This window comes from Eschrichtius robustus, chromosome 1 (genome assembly GCF_028021215.1).
Source record: "Eschrichtius robustus isolate mEscRob2 chromosome 1, mEscRob2.pri, whole genome shotgun sequence".
NCBI classification, from domain to species: domain Eukaryota; kingdom Metazoa; phylum Chordata; class Mammalia; order Artiodactyla; family Eschrichtiidae; genus Eschrichtius; species Eschrichtius robustus.
In genome coordinates, this window is record NC_090824.1 from 164,334,020 (window position 1) to 164,358,876 (window position 24,857).

General features: G+C 44.7%; 1 protein-coding gene and 1 long non-coding RNA gene across 3 annotated transcripts in view; one reads left to right on the forward strand and one right to left on the reverse strand.

The window, feature by feature from the left end:
• LOC137773676 (uncharacterized) overlaps window positions 1-1,900 on the forward strand; it is a 20,584-nt gene extending 18,684 nt beyond the window's left edge. The window contains exons 4-5 of the long non-coding RNA XR_011075716.1: window positions 270-405; window positions 1,638-1,900. This is a non-coding gene — a long non-coding RNA (uncharacterized lncRNA). The remainder of the gene's footprint in view (window positions 1-269; window positions 406-1,637) is intronic.
• Window positions 1-11,775, reverse strand: part of FSD2 (fibronectin type III and SPRY domain containing 2) — a 21,982-nt gene extending 10,207 nt beyond the window's left edge. Inside the window, exons 1-8 of one of the 2 annotated variants that reach the window (XM_068558501.1) lie at window positions 11,131-11,775; window positions 10,885-10,980; window positions 8,970-9,200; window positions 7,575-7,597; window positions 6,433-6,554; window positions 4,266-4,421; window positions 1,729-1,863; window positions 838-988 (exon numbers count right to left, since the gene is read on the reverse strand). In XM_068558501.1, the coding sequence (XP_068414602.1) occupies window positions 838-988; window positions 1,729-1,863; window positions 4,266-4,421; window positions 6,433-6,554; window positions 7,575-7,597; window positions 8,970-9,200; window positions 10,885-10,980; window positions 11,131-11,775 (1,559 nt within the window). The remainder of the gene's footprint in view (window positions 1-837; window positions 989-1,728; window positions 1,864-4,265; window positions 4,422-6,432; window positions 6,555-7,574; window positions 7,598-8,969; window positions 9,201-10,884; window positions 10,981-11,130) is intronic. The other variant, XM_068558511.1, reaches the window with a different exon arrangement.
• Between the last annotated feature and the right edge of the window lie 13,082 nt (window positions 11,776-24,857).

Sequence of the window (24,857 nt, forward strand, 5' to 3'; positions counted from 1 at the left end):
CACAAGCTTCTGCACTGCCTGGTTGTAACCCAGAGGTACATCCATGTTTCCTCCACTGTACACAGCTGTAGATTCGTAGGATCTGCAGGCCCTTGTGGTCACTGAGTCCAGCCCTCTTTTATCTGTGAACCTCTCCAGATCTCTGCCAACCAAAGGGGAATGTGAGCCTCCAGACAGCCTTCTACCATGGACACGATGTTCTTTGTACACTGAAATCTAATCTCTTTCACTTCTGCCTCTCACAGTTCTCTCTACTTCTTAAATTCCAGCCAGGCGGGTCTCCTGGTTCCTCCAGTACAGGAAGCTCACGACTGCCCAGGGGCCAGGTGCTGCCTCCATCCACTGTCTCAGGCCTCAGCCCTTCCCATGCATCAGGTCTCAGTTCAGACGTCTACTCTATCCAAAGTAAGCCCCCACCTCCACCGCATTCCCTATTTCATTGAGTTTCTTTTCCCTTCATAGCACTGTGTATTTTAAGCATTTGTTTTCTTGGTTTTGGTTTATTTCCCCCAACTCGGCTGTCAGCTCTGTAAGGGTGGGGAATTTGTCTGGTTCACCAACGCCCAGGCACCACCTATGCTCTCAATACTTGTTGAATGAATGATGGTAAACCTTGGTTGGGCTAAGAAAGCAAACCTGACGTTTACCATTTATTCACTCATCCATCATTCACCTTCAATGGTAGCATTCCAGCTATTTCTCACAAAACTAAGCAACCTAAAATTAGGGTTCCTGTGTGTCACAAATTCTGACCTTCTCTCCAGACTCCACACATTTCCTAAGCTGTGTCACCGTGTCAAGGCCTCTCGTGCCCAGCCAACGCCCCTCATGACTCACTCAGTTACGCCCGAGGCTCCCGGCGTTTCTGCCTGGGTCAACTCCACCGTGTATGAGTCCACAGGATTCAGGTTCCCAGACTCCCAGCAGATCAGCGCAGCCTCTTCACAGCTCCTTATCTCTTTGCTTTTTATAATGGGGGGACAAGGAACTAAATGCAGGGGAAAGGGAGAGATGAACAAACCTGTTCACATCCAGCCCTGTGGTCCAGAGCATGGGCAGACATCGCAAGCACTCTCTTCCTACAAGAGATTCAGTGCAATAGAAAGCTATAGACTGAACATTTGTGTCCCCATCCAAATTCATATGTTGAAACCTATTCCCCAATGTGATGGTATCTGGAGTCTTTGAGAAGTGATTAGGTCATGAGGGTCAAAGGGGTTTATTATACAAGAGAACCCAGTGAGCTCCCTTGCCCCTTTTTGCCATGTGAGGACACAGCAAAAAAGACAGTTGCCTCTGAACCAGGAAGGGTCCTCACCAGACACTGAATCTGCTGGCACCTTGATCTTGGACTTCCCAGCCTCCAGAACCATGAGAAATAAATTTCTGTTGTTTATAAGCCACCCAATCTGTAGTATTCTGTTATAACAGCCCAAATGGACTGAGACACCAGGGAATCCCTTTCAGATGTTCCTGGAATGGAGGATGGTTGCAAGGTTCAAATGGTACTGTGTCCAAGAGCAGTACTTTTTGATATTTTGAGACCAGCTGTGAGAAATTGTCCCTGCCATATCAGGCATATAGATTTGGTGTATTAAATGAAAGAAAAAAATGCAAAGCTATTCCTGCCCTTCCAGGTGAAATCAAGAGCCCTGCCACGTCAAGAAAGCCGTGACTCTGTGTCCCCTTCAGTGAAGGTCCTGCTACAGAAACAAATGGCCCCCTTACCTGTCATGTACACTGCACACTCACTGGCGGGGCTGAGGCCAGCCCTGTTCTGAGCTGTGACCAAAAATTCATACTGGGTATTTGGCACAAGGTTTGTCACTGAGCAATATGTTTCTTTGACCGTCATCGTAAACGCTGGGGAAAAAATAAAGACAAGAATTCAACCCTAAAATAGGCCAACTGGCTCCAAGTTCATTGCGCTGTAATCTATTTCCCCTGTAATGGATACAGAACTGGCCACCAATTCCTCCCATCTGTGTATGCATGCCCCTCGGCAGCGTGACTCGGCTGATCCTTCCATTGAGAGGTCTGGTCTTTCCCACTATGCCTTGAAGCTGGGCTTAACCATGTGACTTGCTTTGACCAATGGGACTATAGCAAACATGGTACAAACAGAGATTTGGGAGGTGCTGGTGCACAGGGGCCTTGTCCTCTTCCTGCCAGGAATGCTTCCACTTCCATGGGAACAACCTTCAGCCAGCCTCCTGGAGGATGAGATCACATGGACAGAGGCCTCAGCCATTGCAGCTGAGGCCCTAGACATATAAGCAAGGCCATCCTAGCCCATCCAGCCCTACCAAGCTGACCCAGACCAGAAGAACTGTCCAGCCAATTCATAGAATTATAATACATCATAAATGCCATTATTTTTAAATTTTATTTATTTATTTATTTATTTTGGCTGTGCCGGGTCTTAGCTGCAGCACACAGGGTCTTCGTTGTGGCACACGGGCTTCTTAGTTGTGGCATGCAAACTCTTGGATAAATGTCATTTTAAAAATTGAAGTACCTTTGATTTACAATATTAGTTTCAGGTGTACAACATAATGATTCAATACTTTTATAGATCATACTCCAGTTAAAGTTATTATAAAATATTGGCTATATTTCCTGTGCTGTACAATATAGCCTTGTAGCTTATTTATTTTATACATAGTAGTTTGTACCTCTGAATTTCCTACCCCTGTTCTGCCCCTCCCAACAAATGAATGAATATAAATATTTGTCATTTTTAGCCAATATGTTGTGTACATGTGTGTGTTTGGGGGTGTTGTTACACAGCAAAAGCTAACTGATACACGTCCAAACATCCCCAGACTCTTGAAAGGCAGTAATAAGTCATTAATCCACTCTCTGATATCAGTTCCTTTATAACAAAGTGATCCATTAAAGATCTTTATTGATCCCCAGGACAAAGCCCCAACACAATGGCCTCTTCTGCAGAGGGTGCCAACAGGGCTGATTTGTGGCAAAAACTGACTGATTGACCAGATCTGACTTTTTGGTCCTCAATCTCCCTTTTCAAATCTCCCCTTCCCCCGGCCCCCCTCACGCCCTCTTTAATCCTTATTCTGACCACCCTCACTCTCCCTCATCATTGCTTAAACTTACTTTTCTCAAGGATTCCCCTTCCTTACAAATCCCTGGGCAGATAAACCATCCTCACCTTCGGCACATAGAACCCTCCACCTGCATGACCCGGTACAAGGAGAAAAGCTCTGGGCAGGGAGCCTGCGGACTTGATTCTCATCCTGGTTCTGCTGTAACTCACGGTGTCCCCACAGACAGCTCATTTCTGTCTAGGTCCCATATTCCTCATCCATAAAATGGAGATCCAGCAATCTCACTCTGACCCCATGCACACAGAACAGGCCCTGCCAGGCTGGCCCTAATCCCTGATTCCTTCAGATGCTCAACTGGGGCTCCTCTGCTCTCTCTCTCTTTTTTTTTTTTTGGCTGCTCCATGCGGCCTGTGGGATCTTAGTTCCCCAACCAGGGATCGAACCCATGCCCCCCTGCATTGGGAGCATGGAGTCTTAACCACTGGACCACCAGGGAAGTCCCCTCCTCTGCTCTCTTGACTCTCCCTTCTCAATAGGAGACTGGCTTATCTACTATGGTGGGTAGGCAGATATCTCAGCCCTAACCCCGGGCCTGCCAGCTTCATTTCCCTGGGAAGAGGATGGGCCAAGAGCTGCCCACAGTGGAGGCTGGGGGCCATTCCCAGCAGCTGGCTCCATCTGGGAATGTGGATCAGATCAGGAGCAGCCCTCTCAGGCTGCAGAACCCCCCTCAGCCCCCATGGGAGTCTGCAGACTAACCCTCCAGATTCTCCCAACACAGGGTTGCTCTGAGGAGAGCCAGCCCGTGCTCACATGCCAGGATGGGCTAGAGCCCAGCCAGTCCAGCTGGGCCTCTTCAAGGAGGGGTGTCCCCACCCCTCTTGCACACAGTGCAGCCAGAGACTTATCCCAAGGACAACTCTGACCCAACAGCGGTAGATACACTCCACATACCTTAGCCTGGCCTTGTGATCCTCCCCAGTCAGGCCCCAACTTGCCTTCCTGTTCCTTTCTGCCATGCTCACCTGCCTGCATCCCATCCTCTGTGTAGTTCCCAGATCGAGACAGCTCCAAGGAGCCAGGTGTGCAGGTTCATCCCATCTCTACCTTCCCAACCTCCAGGAAGGCAAGGCCCTGGCCTCTGAGGGGCCTTAGCTGTTCTGGAGCGTGGTTCTGTTCCTGGCAGAGCCTCACCTGCTCCGTCCTTCCCAGGCGAGCTGTCCTGCACTGGCCAGTAGGATAGCTGATAGCTCTCTATGGTGTCATCAGAGTATAAGCTCCAGCACACTCGGACTGAGGAACTTGTGGCTGAGTTGGGGGCCTGTGGGTTTATCACTGGAGCAGAAGGAGCTAGAAAAGGAAAACAGAGAAAAACAAAAACAAATGAGGAGCCTTAAGTAGAGGTATGGATTGGGAATGGCCCCTTTTACAGGACAACCGATCCCTCAATGCATCCTTGGGCTTTGGAGGTGGAAGAGGCAGCCCAGAGTGGACAGGGATGGGAAGGCCAAACCCCCCAACCGTGAGCCTGAAGCAACCGGTATGTCCATTCCTGCTTTGACCAATCCACACAAGCTAGAGGAGGTGGGGTTGGTGACAGCGATTCAGGCTGGGGTATGGTTTGTAAGTCCTGACCTAGGGTTGGGTCCTCTGACCCTTCCACGCCATCCAAAGAGGCAGGACAGCCAGGACCACAGCACTGCTGCCCTCAGCCCTGGAGTGAAGAGAGGAGTGAAAGAAGCCTTCAACAGGGATGCCTTGCTTTTTCTGGGGGACCCATCCAACAACCGTCTCCTTCATTATGATGAGAGAAGATTGGGTTTGGCCAAATTGTGCTTTTCAGAACCAACTTCTTTAGAGTCCATCTACTGAGTTAATTCTTTTCTTCTCTGTAGGTTAATATTTATGCCTCCCCCAGCCCCACACAGGCTCACCCACAACCAAGAAACACTCCTTGTTTTTCTTCCATAATTCTTCTCCAATGGCAGCACCTCCCTCCATCCCAAGCTTTCAAGAACATCCTTATTTTCAAATTCTGAAATTGTTCAGTCCAGGTAAGACTTAAAGGAATGAACTCAGCCTTTCCTTGCTGGTTAGGGGCTGGAAGACCCTAACATGACAAAGGTGAGAAGAGAAAGAACATGTATCTCCACATGATGGAGTTCAAGATGCACAGAAGATGCCCTTCTATACCCTGCAGAGAACAGCCCCATTAGGGGATGCAGTAAGAAGAGGGATGGCTCCAGGTGGAAGCAGGAGGGTGATGGTCTACATGGGACCTGGACGCAGGAGGGTGATGAAAAATCTCCATGTTTCTCAAGTGCTGACTTGGGCGATAGTGCCTTTCCTTCCAAAAGACTGGGCCTGATTACTTGGGCAACACCATCCCTAGACCATCCAAAGGACTTCATAGCTCAGTGAAATCTCCCCTTGACCCAGTGAGTCTAAGAATGGCCTCCAAGATTTATAATTATGGACATTCATTGCAGTATGGTTTATAATGGTGAAAAACCTAGAAACGTCTCGGCATCCAACAGTTGAGGATTAAGTAAACAGATTAAGGTATATAGCCATCAGAGTGATGTTGTAGAAGACTTTATCAGTGTGAGAAAATATTCATCACAATTGTTTTGCTAAAAAAAAAAACAGATTACAAAACAGAATAATTCCATTTTTATTTTTAAAAAATCTGTATAAAGGAAAAACCCAAAATGATATACAAAACATTGTTCAGAATGTTGCTGGGTGTTGGTGAGAAAGGAAATGTGAGCAATCAATAAAAGCTAAATTGTAGTATTCTTAAAAATAAGTTATCACAATAAGATTTTTAAGAGCTACCTGGCACCATGTGACGTGCTGTACATACATTACCTTATTTATTTCCCACCATGTCCCCATGAGTCATGATTATGTCCATTTTACAGACAAGGAAACCAAGGCTCAGAGAGGTTAGGTAAGTTGTCCAGGGTCACACAGCTAGGAAGTAGCAGGGCTGGGATTCTCATCAGCTCCATAGGATTCCAAAGCCCATCTCTTAACCCTATGCTAAAAACAGCCAACTGGGAGGAACATAAATACAACAATCGAGGAAATAAAATTTGGGATACTTGCTTGGAGTAAATTAGGCTTTCTGGGGCCAGATGTTGTCACCCTGGAGAGTGAGGGTGGGTATTTACCCCAGGAAGGTCAGCCTCTGTTTTCACCCTTACAAGCCATAAGGACAAAACCATGAAGCTCATGCAGCTGGTGGGGGGAAAATGCCTGTTTCTAAATCTTCATGATTTTTTTTTTAGCCATCAAAGTTTCTAACTCAAAGCTCAGGGAAACCAGTGTGAAGTATGCACACAAGTGAGATACGCACCTGGGATGGTGTTAATGGAGCCCATAAGCTCCTCCACATCAGAGAAGTCCAAGGTCTGGTCTTCAAATTCAGGCTGCGCCGAGATTTCCACATCTGTTTTTGTTTTCAGGAATTTTCCGAGTCTGTGGGTATAAAAAGACGCACTAACGAGAATGGAGGGGCATTCTCCTCGGGGGTCACTAGTGATAAGCAATGAGGGCCGCTTGGCTGAACTTTTATTTCCTTATTTTAACATGCTGCGGGCTGCGTTCTGGCATCGCTTCAGTGACTGACCTACGAGGTCACCCACGGGGATGGGCGAGTTGGTTCACGCCTTTGAGGAGAGGAGAAGGGGTGGGGTCATGTCAGAGGGTAGGGGGCGGGAGGATGTCCACCTACGAGCCCCTGATCCACACCTTCTGGAAGATCCTCCGATGCTGACCTGGGAGTTCCCACCCCACATCACCCCAGGCCCCAAAGACATACAGCCTCTCTGGGGCTCCCTCTCCACCTGGTCAAGTGCCCTCAAGTCGATGACCATGGACCGGGGCTCTGGGTCTTCTGCGCCTGCTCCTGGCCATCACAGGGTTTGTAAGTAGCAGAGGCACAATTTGTAACCATGTCTGTCTTTTGCCAAAACTCATGCTCTTAACCCTTATATTATTAAGCTTCAGTGTTCGTGTTGCTTTACAGACATTGTCTGATTTTATTCCCATAAAGCTATCCCTGTTTGTAGGTAAGGAAGGTGGGTCCTAGACTGGTTGGACTTGCCCAAGGTCATGGGGGTAGCAGGATTTAAACTCCAGTCTGACTCTATAACGTGCATGCTTTCCGCAGCACACAGTCTGGGTCCTGGCCCAGCTGAGGGATGCTGGGGATGATCTCTGTTCCTCCTGGTGAAAGGAGGGGCTCAGAGAGGAAATCTGACCCTGGGCTTGCAGGCTAGGCCTCATCATATGCTCCCTTCCAGCTCTGAGATTCTAAGATTTGGTACTAGAGGGTCCTTGTGATCCCATACTGTCCTTCCAAAGCCAGTGCTATTTACTCGTAGGGGCAGACACAAAAGCTGAAACTGGGAGCATATAACCCAGTGGAACTGATATCTAGTTGGATATCTAGAGGTAAACCGAAAAAGAAAATACATGTCAGAACAAAAGTATTACCTGTCAGCCATAGCCACAGCATCCTAAAAAGAAGAGAAAAAATATTGAATTGAATTTGGAAATAAGTTTCTTTTTCAAACAATATAATAATATAAACATATGTTAAAACTCGGAAATGAGTAAAAGAGAAAAATCAGCCATGTCCCATGCCCTAACAAAAATGACTCTTATGACACCTGTATAGTTTCTTCCCATTAACATTATGTGAGCACTTTCCAGGTTACAAATGGTCTTCTGGATCATCAATTTGAAAGACTGTGTAACAGTTCATTGAATAGGAACTCCATCGTTCACTCTACTGTTGGACATTTTGGTTGTTTCCAATTTCTCACCGTCATAAATAACAGAGACGACGTCTTCATATATATCACTTTCTCTACATTCTGGATTATGTCACTGAGCTGCAGTGATATTGAGGAACCATTGGTTCAAAAGGTCTGAGTAGTACTGAGGGCTCTGATGGTGCCTGCCCACCTGCTGTCCAGCTTGGGTCACAGCTCCCTCGCCACCCCAAGCACGGCAGGAAGGAGGCGCTGTTGGGCTTGGAAGGACCACTGTGGCGTGGCCAATGTAAAGGCCGTATTTGGTAACTAGGAAGCTCTGGAGGCTGAGGGCCCCTCCCTCACATCCTGGACCCCACTGCTGCCCCATATTCCTGTGGGACTTTGTAAAGAAAGGAGACCCCATCTCTGAGCTTGAAATTCCCACAGTCTGGCTACATGGGGACTTGGGGTCAAATTGAAGTGGATTTCAAGGGTATCAAGAGATGGATTTTTCTTTTTTTTTTTTTGCATGTCTGAGCTTATGAGGTGAGATGTATAATGGCTGCACTTGTAACTGGGAAACAGGAGGTGCCTTTTTAGCCTAGAGATCTTTCTCCCCAGACCTCCAGGAGGCTGTCTGAGATGGCCACAAAAGTCTCAGAGCACTGTTTTTTGTTTGTTTTGTTTTTTGTTTTTGTTTGTTTTAATTTTTGGCTGCGGCATGTGGGATCTTAGTTCCCCAACCAGGGATCGAACCCGTGCCCCCTGCATTGGAAGGTGGAGTCTTAACCACTGGACCACTGGGGAAGTCCCCTCAGAGCACCGTTTTTGCCCCACTTCACGATGAGGGCACAAATCTTTGGGTAACCAGGACAGAGGAACAAAGACTCTGGTGTTAGCTGAGCAATGGTGGCGGGAAGGGTCAGCTGTGTATGAGCCTGCTCAGCCACTCATGGCGAAGCTGTGCAGAGAGACGAAGGATGTATCATCATGGTGATACATCCAGTGGAATCAAATGGATGCTGACCGTGAAAGTTGGTTCCAACATCTCCAGGCAGAGAGGGGACAATCTAACCTACTCTAAACATAATTGTCATTTCAGTTCATTATTTCATTTCACTTCATTACTGACCTTAATGAAATCAACTTTCTCTTCATGACACATCTCCTCTATTGTTTCCATCAGTTCTTTGCAGGTTTCAAGATTTTCTCCACAGCTGACCAGCTGTCCATACAAGGCTTCCAGCTTCTCCTTTTTTTTCTCCCCTAGAGCTTGTATTTTTTCTTCATATTTTTGAGCAAGTGTTTCCAAGATCTCATTGTAATGTGACTCAAAGTTTTTTTCTTGTCTTCCAAAATTCTCCTGCAAGAAATAGTTGATCTCAGCCATCATTTCACTGCATGTATGTTGACTACAGAGTTATTTGGGGCATGAAAATGTATCTTTCCAGAGATGTTTTAGTCCCTCCCTGTTGTCTTAACATCGCTTGCCAGGGTGCTGAGGTGGACAAAAGGGTATCTAGGACCAGGAGTATCTAGAACCCCAGCAATAATCTTAACAAGAATTACTGCTTTCTCTGCTGGCCGCATTTTGCAATCCTCTTCCCCATACCCCACCCACTTCTGTTTTAGCGACCTCCCATCACCATGACAACGGACCAGGAAGATTGCCAGTGATGAGTCAGCCTGCCACTGGAACTTTGTACCTTAACATGGAGATGTCTGCCTTGGGAGAATCCCACCTATCTTTCCCTCCTGAGCTCTCAACATCTTGTGACACTCACCTCCACTCCCTGATGCTTGGATTATACAAACATCAGGATCACACAGATTCTCATATCAACTAAGAAAAAGATGCAGGGGAAGGGGAATAAGCCGGGTGGTGCTGCCTAATAGATGAGGAAAGGCAGGAAGGAAGAGAGAGGGTTGTGCCAGTACTTAATCCTGGAACGCAGTGGATGAGAAACATTAATTAAAGCATATCAAATCCTGGTCCCCCTAAATTAGATTGGAAGCCCAGGAGAGCTCTGTGAGTTCTGATTTATACCATCCTTATTAGATAACAGAGACATTTCCAAAGAAGAGGCTCTTATCAATCATTCAGGGAGTATTTACTGAGCACCTACTGTGTACACATTCTAAGACTTGCTCAGAATGGTGGAAGAGAGGGAAAAGCAGTAGGTGACCCCCACCAGTGTTGAGTGTAAAAGGAAGAGCTTAGAGTCCTCACTGAGGGTGAAGCTGCTCTGATCTGAGAGTGAGCTGGCAGTACAGAGGGTAGGGAGTTCTGTCCTGGCTGTTGTATACTTGCCCTCCTACCACCCACCACCCTATGCTTAGATGTGGAAGGGCTTCTTGTCCCGTCTCTGTGCCTTCCATAGGGAATTAGTGGAATAGCTGCCCTCCCTTTTAAGATTGGGGGTGGGGAGGAAAGTCTAGCTTCACGGGAAGGGGGCCCAGGGCTTAGTTCATTCATATGAGTTGCTCCTGTTGATACAATCTGAGGCTGCATTAATAGAATGAGAACATCCACATGAAGAGAGGGGTCACAGGAAGTCCTCTGGTCCTTATTTCTGGGCTACCTCATCTGGATGGCTAGGTTGCATGCTGGCATCACAGCAGTAGACTTCACACCTACTAGGCACACCCAGGGGACCATGACATGTTTGGTGACAGGCACAGAAACTTATTGATCTTGTGAGAAATAGGTAACAGCCGAGGAAAAGAACACTTATCCATGACAGGATGGGTGTCTTGCAATGCCTTATCAGGCTGGCCCATGAAAGAGTCCTACCTTGTCGTAGGACCAGAGCTATAAAGACACCGAAGACCCAGCCCATGAGAGCTAATAGTTCAGTAGGGAATGCTGCCAGGTAATCAGTTCCACAGGTACGTGCCCACTGTGCTACGGGAGGGCAGAAAGAGGGGTGAGGGAAGAGGAGCAGTACTGACACCATATGTTCCAAGAAAACAGATTCCCTAACTCATACCAGACACAGCTGATGGAAGCAATGAGTATCTGACTGGGTCATCAAGCGTGCTCTTACCTCCACAGTGATGAAAACCTCCTCCAAGTGACTTGCAAAATTTTCCATCTCAATAATCTGCTTTTCCAATTTGTACATGTTTTTGTGAATTTCATCCTATCAAACAAAGGATCCCAAGAAGACATTAATGCTATGTTTTCTCTCTCTCTCTCTTTTGTAGAAGGCATTTTAGATTTATTCCCTGCCTACATACTTGAGATTCAAATGCAATATCAAGAGAAAGGAGAACTGAGGCGATCTATTTACCTTAGCACTTTCCAGTGCTTTACTGAGCGGGGTCACCTCGTGCTCCTTGTGCTCATCAAAAACCTTCTCCGATGCTTTTATTGGAGTTTTGCAAGTGACACAGAAGACATCGGCAGCTTCTTCCTCGTCCTCCTCCTCTGGGATAACGTAGCACTCATACTCCTCACTGGCATGGCCGTGGGTGTACCTATAGGCTTCCCGCAAGTCCTGGCACTGGCCTGCCGAGCCCCATGCCCTGAAGCCCAGGTCTTCAGCCTTAGCAGCCTCACCACTAAGTCTCCAGTCTCTCTGCTCCCTCAGTGGCTCTCTCCCCATCCTCATATAAGGAGGATATTCTGAAACCTCTATTCTGGGCGTGCTTTCGTCAATAAACTCATCCCCTAATTCGTGATCATCTTCAAGTCCATACAGATGGACAAGTTCATCCACTTCCTCTCCAAGGTCTCTCTGAGCCTTCTCTTTCATGGGCTCTCTTGGCTCATTGCTCATTTCCGCTTGAACTACTTCTCTTCTCATCTGAGTGTCTTCTTCTGGGAAGATCTGCAGTCTGTCTTCAGAGTCGTACAGATCTGTGTGATGAAAGTGGAAGTCCTTGGAAGCAGCGGGCCTGCCCAGCCCTGGTGCCTCCCCCGCCTCCCCCTCCATCGTAGCTCTGGGCAGCACTTCTGCACAAGCAGGATTCTTCCTGGACAGTTCTTAGTGGATACCCTGGATCCTAGAACACAAAACCCCATTTATGAGAAGGTCGTTGCAGTAGATGGTCATTAGATTGGGCTCAGCTTATTCACAATTTAAAAAAAAAAATCATCTGAGCAGCTCAGTTGTAGTTTCACTTTAAACAATCTGTAAAGAAAGGTTTGCTTTCTACAGGAAGATGGGCTTCCTAAGCTTAAAAGAGACAGGAGAAATTATGAAAAAAAAAAAACAAACATAAATTGATTTGACTAACAAATGACCTCTATACATTGAAAAAACCTAAAAATCTCAAAAGGCAAAATAATAGGAAGTGTTTCAGGCAATTATTATTAAACAAATTATATGAATTAATTGAAAAGAAAAATCTCAGTAGGTTACTGAGCAATGAGAATTTACAAAATAATTTCTTTTGCATATAATATTACTTGTACAAAAACATTTGGAAAATAGTTCGTCCTTATGAGTAACAGAGAACAAATAAGTCGATGCCATTTTGCCTTTTGATACCCAAGGCTGGGTAAGGGTCCAGTGAAGTGAGTACTCTTACATGTTGTTGGTTAGAAGATGCATGGCCCCACCTTTCTGGAAAACAAGTGTGACAGCATGGATCAAGAGCCTTAAAAATGTTCACACTCTTTAACCTAACAGTCCTCTTCCAGGACCCTAAGGAAAAAATCTCAAATACAGCGGAAAAAATTATTTCTATATAAAAATGTCCACCAAAACCTTTTTCTATAATAGCCAAAAAAAATTGTAAAGCCCTAATGATTAGGAGAATGGTTAAGTAAAGTAGGATATGTACACCCTGTAGAATATAATGTAGCCTTTAAAATACTAGGGAGAGCAAATGATAGCTTAGAAAAAGACTTACTATATGATACTAAGTAAAATAAACAGAGTACTCTATGTATAGACTATGAGGTCCACTATTTTAATGGAGGTACACAAAATCTAGAAAGAAATAATAATAGTAGCAGTAAATACAATATTAGTAGTAGCTAACACATATTGAGCACTTACTGTGTGCTTTTTCTGTGATAGGCAGTTTATTTTACTTTATTTTATTTTTTAGCTTTTTTTTTTTTTTTGGCCACACAGCATGTGGGATCTTAGTTCCCAGACCAGGGTTCGCACCTGCACCCCATGCATTTAACCCCTGGACCACCAGGGAAGTCCCTGTGCTAGGCAGTTTATATACATTCTTCTATGTGGTAGGCACTACTGTTATCCCCATTTTACAGATGAGGAAACAGTGGCTCCGAGAGGGTATCGTATGCAAGGTCAATGGCTAGTTAGTTGTTGAACTGGGATTTGAACCTTAGTGTGTGTGGCGGCCATAAGACTGTGCCTCGCAGATATCCAAATATAGAGGCCACAGATATCCAACTGACCAGGGGCTTTGGCTACACTCTGAAAGCCATCGTCACATTTGCACGGAGGACATGCTTCCTGTGGGCGTCTTCCATCCAATGACAAAGTGTAGCAGGGACACTAAGGCAGATCCATTTCTGATTGACACAAAACTACTCTGGAGGCAAATCTTGGCTGGAGGACTCCTTGACAGTCTTGCCAAACCTTTCTTAGAGGACATGGCAGGTTAGGATGATTCCTCAAAACCCTCCTTCCTTCTCTCCTTCACTCGGGGTCAGACTTGCATCATGGTCTGACAGCTCTCTCAGCCTTTCCCATCTTCCTCCCGTTTTTATCTCATACAAGAGTTTCCCCTAATCAAATTATTGTATATCTAATCTCATCTGGTGCCTGCTTCTTGGAGGACCTTGATGAACACTGTCTGTTGGACTATAAAGTCCTTGCTTGCTTCTTGGCACAGAACTGCCATTATGTTATATTATTTTTTGGTAATAGTTCAACTGATACATAACTCACATAACATACAACTCACCTGTTTAAAGTGTATAAATCAATGGTTTTTTAGTATAGTCACAAAAATGAGCAATGATCACCACAGTCAATTTTAGACCATTTTCATCACCTCAAAAAGAAACTCTGCATCCGTTAGCTATCACCACCCACACTCCCTCATTTCCACTAGCCCTAAGCAACCACGAATCTATTTTCTGTCTCTACTGATTTTCCTATTTGGACATTTCATGTAAATGGAATTGTATGATATGTGGTCTTTTGTGACCAGCTTCTTTCTTAGCGTAATGTTTTCAAGGTTCATCCAGGTTGTAGCATATGTCAGTACTTCATTTCTTCTTAGGGCTGAATAATATTCTATTGTATGGATATATCATATTTTGTTTATTCATCAGGTGATTTGCACTGTTTCCCATTTCATTTGGGTTGATTTCACCTTTTGGTTATTATAAATAATGCTGCTAAAATATTTGTGTACAAGTTTTTGTGTGCATATATGTTTTCATCTCCCTTGGGTATATACCTAGGAGTGGGATTGCTGGGTCAAACGGTAACTCTGTTTAACGTTCTGAGGAATTGCCAAACTGTTTTCCAAAGTGGCTGTACCATTTTACATTCCTACCAGCATTGTATGAAGGCTCTGACTTCTCCACATCCCTGTCAACACTTATTATCGATTTTTTTTTAATTAATTAATTAACTTATTTATTTATTTTATTTATGGCTGTGTTGGGTCTTCGTTTCTGTGCGAGGGCTTTCTCTAGTTGCGGCAAGCGGGGGCCACTCTTCATCGCGATGCACGGGCCTCCCACTTTCGTGGCCTCTCCCGCTACGGAGCACAGGCTCAAGACGTGCAGGCTCAGTAATTGTGGCTCACGGGCCCAGCCGCTCCGCGGCATGTGGGATCCTCCCAGACCAGGGCTCGAGCCCGTGTCCCCCGCATTAGCAGGCAGACTCCCAACCACTGCACCACCAGGGAAGCCCCGATTTTTTTTTTTTATTATATCGTGAAGGCACAGGTGAGCCAGGTTGTCAAGCAGGTGAGCAAAGAGAGTTGGAAGCATTATGCAGGCATAAGGAGGACCAGCAGAAAGTGGTCACCAGGCCTCATGAGAGACCCTCAGCCAGAATCATTCAGATGAGCTGCTCTCAGATTCTTGACCCTCAGAAACCATGCAAGACAATAAATGTTTATTGTTTTAAGCTACTAAATTTTGGAATAAATTGTTATGCAGCAATAGACAACCAATACACTGTCCCAGCCTAAAATAACCTTTTTTCCCTCTTGATACCATTCTCTCCCTCCTTTTTTTTTTTCTTTCCACATTTGGGCTTCTCCAAAGGGTAGCAGTTAAACTATTGATCTTCAGACTATGGCATCTGTACATAAAAACTTTCCAGGGGTTACACGGACATGGATAGTTTTAAGAGTATCAGTTTCCAGATGTCCAGCATAATATTTAATCTTTCCCAGAGCTGCTCTGCCTGGAAATAAGCCAGCAGTCGAGGCTTCCTGCTGGTTATCTTTTCACAATAGCCCTTCTTTTTTTTTTTTTTTAATAATTTTTTTAATTTAGTTATTTTTGGCTGCGTTGGGTCTTCGTTGCTGCACACACGCTTTCTCTAGTTGCAGCGAGCGAGGGCTACTCTTCATTGCGGTGCGCAGGCTTCTCATTGCAGTGGCTTCTCTTGTTGCGGAGCACGGGCTCGAGGCGCGCGGGCTTCAGTAGTTGTGGCTCACGGGCTCTAGAGCGCAGGCTCAGTAGTTGTGGCGCACAGGCTCAGTTGCTCTGCGGCATGTGGGATCTTCCTGGACCAGGGCTGGAACCCGTGTCCCTTGCATTGGCAGGCGGCTTCTTAACCACTGCGCCACCCAATAGCCCTTCTTTTTATTAGAAAAGTAAAACTATACCTCTCACTCATCCTGAATATTACATTACACTGTAAGATTTCATTGCTTTGGAATTTTAAAACCTCCAGTGGGCTAAATGACGGGACAATTTGAAATATTGGTATCAATGTTGAGAGAGTGAATGACGTTATCGAATGGGTAAGAAATTTTTTTGTTAAGCTGAGTGGTTTCCAGTTCTTTGCTTTCAACAAAATTGAAGGACGATCTAATCAAGTGTCAGCTGATACATGATTAAAAGTGATTTTTCATGATATATTACAATGTAATTTTTGGCATGCATTTCAGAAAGATTTCAAAGAACTGAGTGGCATTGCTATAAAAAAGCAGTTTCCTTTTCCATCTAGTTCTGTAGGTGAGCAAGTCTGCTCAGTGCTTACATCTACAATATGAAAAATAGAAAGACAATTGACACTAATTCCTGTTGCATTTTAGAATATACCATTTTCATCCACGGATACACAAATTAACTTAAAAAAAAAAAAGGAAAAAGCCCCATCTGCTGCATCAAGAAATGCATTTCCATTTTACTTTTTTTTGTTTAATAATTATTTGTCAAAATGTGTAATGTATTATGTTATTTTGCTTACATACAACTAAAAGTTGTATTGATAAATTAATCCAGAAGAAAAAAGAGGTTGCTATTTAGAGACTTATAATTCTAGGAAAATAAGGAAAAAAATGTAAATCTCAGGTCATAGATGTATATTTTTTTTGTAGAGAAATATCACAGATGATCAATAAAAGACTTTCTAAGCATAGAGAAATAATACATTAGGACAAAATTCTTCTGAGAAGTGAAATGGAAATACTAGCTCAGGAGGAAAACGAACAATGTAAAATTTCTAATGTTTTAGAAGAGGTCTTGCATTTTTAAAGATAGTTGAGGAAGGATATCAAATTGCTATAGCATTTAAGACTCCACTGAATAAATTTAAAAAGGCTATAAAATAGTTTTATTTGAATATGTGAATATTTATAATATGCCACAAAGGATATCTTTTGCAATCATTTATACTTTATAAAGTAATAGCTTTATTAAGACATAATTAAGTTACCATAGAGTTCACCCTTTTAAAGTTTATAATTTAGTATTTTTAGTATACTTACAGAGTTGTGCATCCATCACCACTAATTCCAGAACACTTTCATCACCCCAAACGAAACCCCATAACCAGCAGTCACTCCCCATTACCTACTCCTTCAGCCCCTGATAACTAGTAATCTACTTTTTGTCTCCAGCATTTGCCTGTTCTGGACATTTCATATAAATGGAATCCTATAATATGTGATTTTGGTATCTGGCTTTTTCATTGAGTTTAATGTTTTCCAGGTTCATCCATGTTGTAGAACATATTCTTTTAATACCTGAATAGTATTCCATTGTAGGAATATACCATATTTTGTTTATCCATTCATCAATTGATGGATACATGGGATGTTTCCACTTTTTTGGCTATTATGAAAAATGCTGCTCTTAACATCCATGTACAAGTTTTTGTGTGGACATACGTTTTCATTTCTCTTGGGTATATTCTGAGGAGTGGAACTGCTGGGTAATATGGTAGCTCTATGATTAACCTTTTGAGAAACTGCCAAAGTCTTGTCCAAAGTGGCTGCACCGTTTTTGCATTCTTATCACCAGTGTATGAGGGTTTCAGGTTCTCCATGTCCTCATCAATACTTGTTTTGTCTATCTTTTGGATTACGCCATTCTAGTAGACATAAAGTAATATCTCATTGTGGTTTTGATCTGCATTTCCCAGATGCCTAATCATGTAGGGCATTTTTCATGCATATACTGCCATTTGTATATCTTCTTTGGAGAAATGTCTATTTAAATCCATTGTCCTTTGTGATGGGTGATTTTATGTGTCAACTTGGCTGAGCCACCATATCTAGATATTTGGTCAAACATTAATATTACTAAACTCTTCCAACATAACACATATGCAATAAGGTTTTGAGGAAAAGAACAAAAGAAAAAACTTTTTTTTAAAAGGAATCTGATTCACTTTGTTATAAAGCAGAAACACACCATTGTAAAGCAATTATACTCCAATAAAGATGTTATAAAAAAACCATAATGGAAATGAATATGAAAAAGAATATATATGTATAACGAACCATTTTGCTGTAGAGTAGAAATTAACACAACATTGTAAATCAATTATACTTCAATAAAATAAAATTTTAAAATTATTTATTTATTTATTTATTTTTGGCTGCATTGGGTCTTCATTGCTGCTTGCGGTCTTTCTCTAGTTGCGGAGAGCGGGGGCTACTCTTCGTTGTGGTTCGCGGGCTTCTCACTGCGGTGGCTTCTCTTGTTGCAGAGCATGGGCTCTAGTTGCGTGGGCTCTAGTAGTTGTGGCCCACGGGCTTAGTTGCTCCGTGGCATGTGGGATTTTCCCGGACCAGGGATCGAACCTGTGTCCCCTGCATTGGCAGGCGATTCTTAACCACTGCACCACCACGGAAGCCCAGCAAAAACATTTTTAAAGCTACAGTTCAGCACTTTTTCTCCCTAGCCATAACTTTTATGATCCAAACAGCTTCTCTTAATTTCCATTTCTGGGGTCAAAGCCAGCAGCCAGCTGTTTGTCTAACTACTCGCTCTGCAGTTGTGCACAGAAATCAGGTTCAGTGGCTGCCCCTAACGACTTTGCTTATCTTTCTGCTATGAGGGACTTTGTGACCTTCGCTGACAGACTGTCCTTTCAATTACCATTCTAAAGCTATATAATAAAAAAATGCCATTCATTTTTCTTTCCACTATTTCCACTTTTGATTGCTTTTAATTAATTAATTTATGTCTAAGTTCTGGGTTTTATTTATTTATTTATTTAGGCCGTGCCATGCAGCATGTATCTTATTTCCCCAACCAGGGATCAAACCTGTGCCCCCTGCATTGGAAGCGTGGAGTCTTAACTACTGTACCGCCATGATAGTCCTGATTGCCTTTTCAATATAACATTTTCTGACAGCCTAATTGTGAAATCCATGGACACTGCCCTGAGCTCTCTTGACTGCTCTGTGTCATTCAATCCTATTTGCCCTCCCTTCTCCCCTGGCTCAGCTGTGATCTCCTCCCAGGCCACTGCTTGCTGGAATCTTTGCTGACTCCCTCCCTCAGCTGCTCCTCACACGCTGACATTCCCCAGGCTTCCATCTAGTTCCTCCTCTCACTCTCCACCTGCTCCGGGTGATCTCAGCCATGCTCACAGCTTCCACGTCCCCTTCTCTGAAAATGGCTCCAAACCCTTGTCTCTGGCCCTCATCTCTCCCCAGGTGGAGGCAGAGCTCTAGAGTAGCAGCTGCCTTCCTTTTTTGGGGGGGTGTGGTGCGGCGTGCAGCATGTGGGATCTTAGTCCCCTACCCAGGATCGAGCCTACACCCCCTGTATTGGAAGCGTGGAGTCTGAACCACTGGACTGCCAGGGAAGTCCTGCAGCTGCCTTCCTGAACAGCCCGTCACCTCAAACTTGACACCTCCAGGTGTTGTTGCCTGTCACGTTCTCTTCTTTCTACTTTGATGTGCGGTGTGATATCCACCCTCTCAAGCCACACACCTGTGACCATTTCTATAGACCACTCTAGAAGATGTCTGGAGACCCCGTTGCCTTAGTAGACGTCCAGAGAGCCCACTTTCTTCAGCCTCTCTGCACACTGGCCTTTAGTGTCTGTGAGGTCCTGAACTGATTCTCTGGGTCCCAGTCCGCTCCTTGGACATTCCTGCTATAGGCCTTCAGTTTCATCCTTGTTTCTCAGCCTCTGTCTGCAGAGACTCAGCTTTTCTACCCATGCCCTTAGGGAAAAGAACTTGGCCGTGCATCCAAGGCTGGTCAGAAACGACACTTTGCCCTGTTGGCCCAGACCTCCGTCCTCACTCCTGGAGACAGCCAGCCAGGCTCCTCTTGCTGCCTGCCCCCAGGCACTCCGAGTTCTGTCCTGTGAGCCACAAGGAAAGGCTAAGGGTGGTGATGAGGAGAGCAGAGGACTGACCAGTCCCACACCTGGCTCCATTTTAGGAAGGCTTAACCCAAGAATAGGAGGTTCTGGATCCCAGTGGTGGAGACCTGCACTGCCGTTAACTTGGAGGAGTTCCTGGCCATATCTCTTCTCCTGAGGCTCTGCACCAAATATCACTCCCCCAATTTAATCATGGCCATGACCCTCCTTGGAAGCCCTTCACACATCCCTCAGTGGGCTCATCCTGGCTCTTGCCAATGGCAAGACAAAAACGCAAGAAGTGAATGGCTTTCTCTGACCATGGCAGGGACAGGGGCCAAGTGACTACATGGACCTGGCCCTGCTGAGCTCCCATGGATCTTATCTCTTCCCTCCTTCACTCTGAAGTTCCCACAGGATGCTGTTTTTCCATTTCCCCCATTACCACCACACAGAGAGGCAGACTTCCAGCAGCTATTAGGGGACAAAGACGATGCTATCCTAACCCCATCCTGCTTGAAACTGGTTTCTGGGGTCTGGATCTCCATAAGGAAACTTTACTCCTGAAACCCCAAGACGGGCACATCACACTTGGGGTTCCGAAAAACTTCAGTCCCATTCTCTAATGCCCCCAAACTCTTCATATGGAAGAGAATGGTAAACATCGCTTCAGCCATGTCTGCTGAGGCCGAGTACGATGGTGATGCAGGACTGATGCACAAGATACTAGCTCCACTGTGTCCTGGACCACCACTAGGTCCATGGACACCTGGCCACTTCCTGGAAGGAGGGAAGGGAGGAATGAAGGTTGCTCCCAGAGGCAGCATCACAAAGCAAGAGGCTCTGGGACTAGTGTTTTGCCCCCTACCCCCAGCATCCAGGACTTATGACGATGGCTAGAGCCTGGATGTTCTTTCGGGTAAGAACCCTGCTCACCATTAGACCCTGGCTGGGCGGTCCTGGAATGTCCTCACCAACATAGCCTGTTTTAAGGATGCTTCAAGTGAAGTAGGACACATCTCCTTACTATGAGTCTGTATCCAAAAAAAACAAACTAATACTGAGCTAGACCAAGAAGCCCCTCTATACACACACACACATACACACAAATACACACAACACACAAATACACACAACAGACCCAAAGCATCCTTAATTCTTCCTGGGTAGCATGTACATTGCCCTTACTTTAGCCAAGGTCTCCCTTAAATGGTTCCCAAGGCCAAAGGGGCGGTACAACTATGGAAGCACCACTTTGCCTTCTCCCCGATTATGATCCATCCTAGGCCCCCACATCCTTTATTGATCAATCAGAGCCTACTGTCCGAAGGGGCTCTGAATACTGCCTCTACTCTCCTGTGTGTCTGATTGTGTAACTAATCAGAATTACTCCATTGTGGGAAAGGATAGTCTCTTCAATAGATAGTGCTGGGAAAACTGGATAATCACATGCAAAAGAATGATCTTGGACCTCTATCTTACGCCACTCATCAAAATTAACTCAAAATGGATTAAAGACTTAAATGTAAGAACTGAAACCGTAAAAGTCCTAGAAGAAAACATAGGGGAAAACTCCATATAACACCAAAAGCACAAGCAACAAAAGCAAAAATAAACAAGCAGGACTACACCAAACTAAAAAGCTTTTGCACAACAAAAGAAACAATCAATAAAATGAAAAGGTAACCTATTTGCAACCTATCTGTATGATAAGATATTAATCTCCAAAATATATAAGGAACTCATACAACCCAATAGCAAAAACCCCCAATAATCTGATTTTAAAATGGGCAGAGGACCTGAATAGACTTCTTTTTTCTAAAGAAGAGATTGAGATGGCCAACAGGTGCATAGAAAGATGCTCAACATCACTAATCATTTGGGAAATGCAAATCAAATCAAAAACTATCATCTCACACCTGTTAGCATGGCTATTATAAAAAAGACAAGAGATAAGTGTGGATAAGGATGTGGAAAGGGGAACTCTTGTTCACTGTTGGTCTGAATGTACATTGGTGCAGCCACTATGGAAAACAGTATGGAGGTTCCTCAAAAAATTAAAAATAGAACTATCATATGATCCAGCAATCCCACTTCTGGGTACATATCTGAAGGAAATGAAATCATTATCTTGAAGAGATATCTGTACTCCTATGTTCATTGCAGCTTTAGTCACAATAGTCAAGATATGTCCATCAATGGATGAACGTGTAAAGAAATACACACATACACACACACACACACACACACACGCAATGGAATATTATTCAGCCATAAAAAGAAGGCAATCCTGCCATTTCCAACAATAGATGAACTTTGAGGGCACTATGCTAAGTGAGATGAATCAGACAGAGAAAGACAAATACCGTATGAACTCACTTATGTGTGGAACCTGAAAAAGCTGAACTCATAGATACAGAAAGTAAACTGGTGGTTGCCAGGATCTGGGGGGTGGGGGGAATGGGGAGATATTGGCCAAAGGATACAAACTTCCAGTTATATGATGAATAAGTTCTGGGGATCTAATATACAGCATGGTAACTATAGTTAACTATAATGTACTATATCCTCGAAAGTTGCTAAGAGAGTAGATCTTTTTTTTTTTTTTTAAACATCTTTATTGGAGTATAATTGCTTTACAATGGTGTATTCGTTTCTGCTTTATAACAAAGTGAGTCAGCTATACATATACATATATCCCCATATCTCTTCCCTCTTGCGTCTCCCTCCCACCCTCCCTATCCCACCCCTGTAGGTGGTCACAAAGCACCGAGCTGATCTCCCTGTGCTATGTGGCTGCTTCCCACTAGATATCTGTTTTACATTGGGTAGTGGATATATGTCCATGCCACTCTCTCACCTCGTCCCAGCTTACCCTTCCCCCTCCCTGTGTCCTCAAGTCCATTCTCTACATCTGTGTCTTTATTCTTGTCCTGCCCCTAGGTTCTTCAGAACTTTTTTTTTTAATTTCATATATATGTGTTAGCATACGGTATTTGTTTTTCTCTTTCTGACTTACTTCCCTCTGTATGACAGACTCTAGGTCCATCCACCTCACTACAAATAACTCAATTTCATTTCTTTTTATGGCTGAGTAATATTCCATTGTATATATGTGCCACATCTTCTTTATCCATTCATCTGTCGATGGACACTTAGGTTGCTTCCATGTCCTGACTATTGTCAATAGAGCTGCAGTGAACATTGTGGTACATGACTCTTTTTGAATTATGGTTTTCTCAGGGTATACGCCCAGTAGTGAGATTGCTGGGTCGTATGGTAGTTCTATTTTTAGTTTTTTAAGGAACCTCCATACTGTTCTCCATAGTGGCTGTATCAATTTACATTCCCACCAACAGTGCAAGAGGGTTCCCTTTTCTCCACAACCTCTCCAGCGTTTATTGTTTGTAGATTTTTTGATGATGGCCATTCTGACTGGTGTGAGGTGATACCTCATTGTAGTTTTGATTTGCATTTCTCTATTGATTAGTGATGTTGAGCATCCTTTCATGTGTTTGCTGTCAATCTGTATATCTTCTTTGGAGAAATGTCTATTTAGGTCTTCTGCCCATTTTTGGATTGGGTTGTTTGTTTTTTTGATATTGAGCTGCATGAGCTGCTTGTAAATTTTGGAGATTAATCCTTTGTCAGTTGCTTCATTTGCAAATATTTTCTCCCATTCTGAGGGTTGTCTTTTCATCTTGTTTATGGTTTCCTTTGCTGTGCAAAAGCTTTTAAGTTTCATCAGGTCCCATTTGTTTATTAAGAGAGTAGATCTTAAACGTTCTCACCACACACATAAAAGAAAGGTAATTATGTGAGGTGATGGAGGCTGTAACTAACCTTATTGTGGTAATCATTTTGCAATAAATATGTGCATCACATCATCACATGTACACCTTAATCTTACTTAAAGTTATATGCCAACTATATCTCAATAAAGCTGGGGGTGGGGGAAGAAAAACCCCATTGCATAGAAGTAGTGTCTCACCACGAACATTTGCTTTGAGCTCTGGCACGGCATCATGCGGGCAGGGGAGGGGAATGAGGTGGAGGGCAATTAGATCTGGAAATAGAAGCTGAGAGGATGAGAGGGTCACGCTTCCAGGGGCTTCTTACAGGCCTGCAGCAGCAGCAAGTCTTCTGAGCTTAGGAGCACTTCTCCTGTATTCACTCCTGGCTCCTGGCTGCTCTCTCTGCTCCAGAGGTGTTACAGGCCCCAACTGGTCAGGCCAGAGTCTCAGAAGTCCTGCCCCAGCACGCTGTGGGGCAACACGGAGTGACCTGGGAGTCTGCACCCACACAGAGAGCACAGGTGACCCCCACCATGTTCAGAGGCTGTGGCGCTGGGCATCATCCTTGACACCGGCCCTGACTATTCATGGGCCTGGAGGGGTGTGGATTCAGGTGGATTCAAGAGAACAGGAATGGAACTTCCCTGGTGGTCCAATGGTAAAGAATCCACCTTCCAATGCAGGGGATGTGGGTTCGATCCCTGGTCAGGGAACCAAGATCCCACATGCCGTGGAGCAACTAAGCCCTCACTCCACAACTACTGAGCTTGCACGCCTCAACTAGAGAGCCCGCATGCAGCAAACTACAGAGCCCACATGCTCTGGAGCCCGCGTGCCACAACTAGAGAGAGAAAAGATCCTGCATGCCTCAACAAAGATCCTGTGTGCCGCACCTAAGAGCTGATGCAGCCAAAACTAAATTAAATAAATAATAAAATAAATCTTTTTTTAAAAAAGAGAGAGAACAGGACTGCTGGTTGCTGGGGGTCCAATGAACGAGACATGATTCCTGGTGGAAAGGAGGCCCCGGACAAGTGAATAAGTGATTGACCCATCTGGGCTGGTGCACAGCTTCTCAGAGACACCACTTCCCTCTGTCCTGGGACCCCAGGATACCTCCCCCTCTTAAAGCACAGGCTCTGGTCACATGGGCCGAAATCACACAGTTTCCCTCTGTGGCTCCAGTATCACACCTGAGTGTCACCTTGTAGGCAGGAATCCTCCTTGAAACCATTTTGTCTCTATGGTCCACTGGCTGTACGTCCCATGACTCTCCTCAGGAGAGTCCCTGCCCAGTGTAAGCACAGCATCATGCTGCTTCGCTCAGGAGGATGTGGAAAGTCTACACGTCCTGCATTCTGAGGGCTCCACTGCTGGCAAGTCCCAACTCCCCTGGGTATCAGGGAAGTTATCCCCCACCCCTCGTATCCTAGCTCTACCTCCCCACACAGCCTGGCCTTCTCCAGTGGACACTGCTGTTCCTTCCGACCTCCCTCA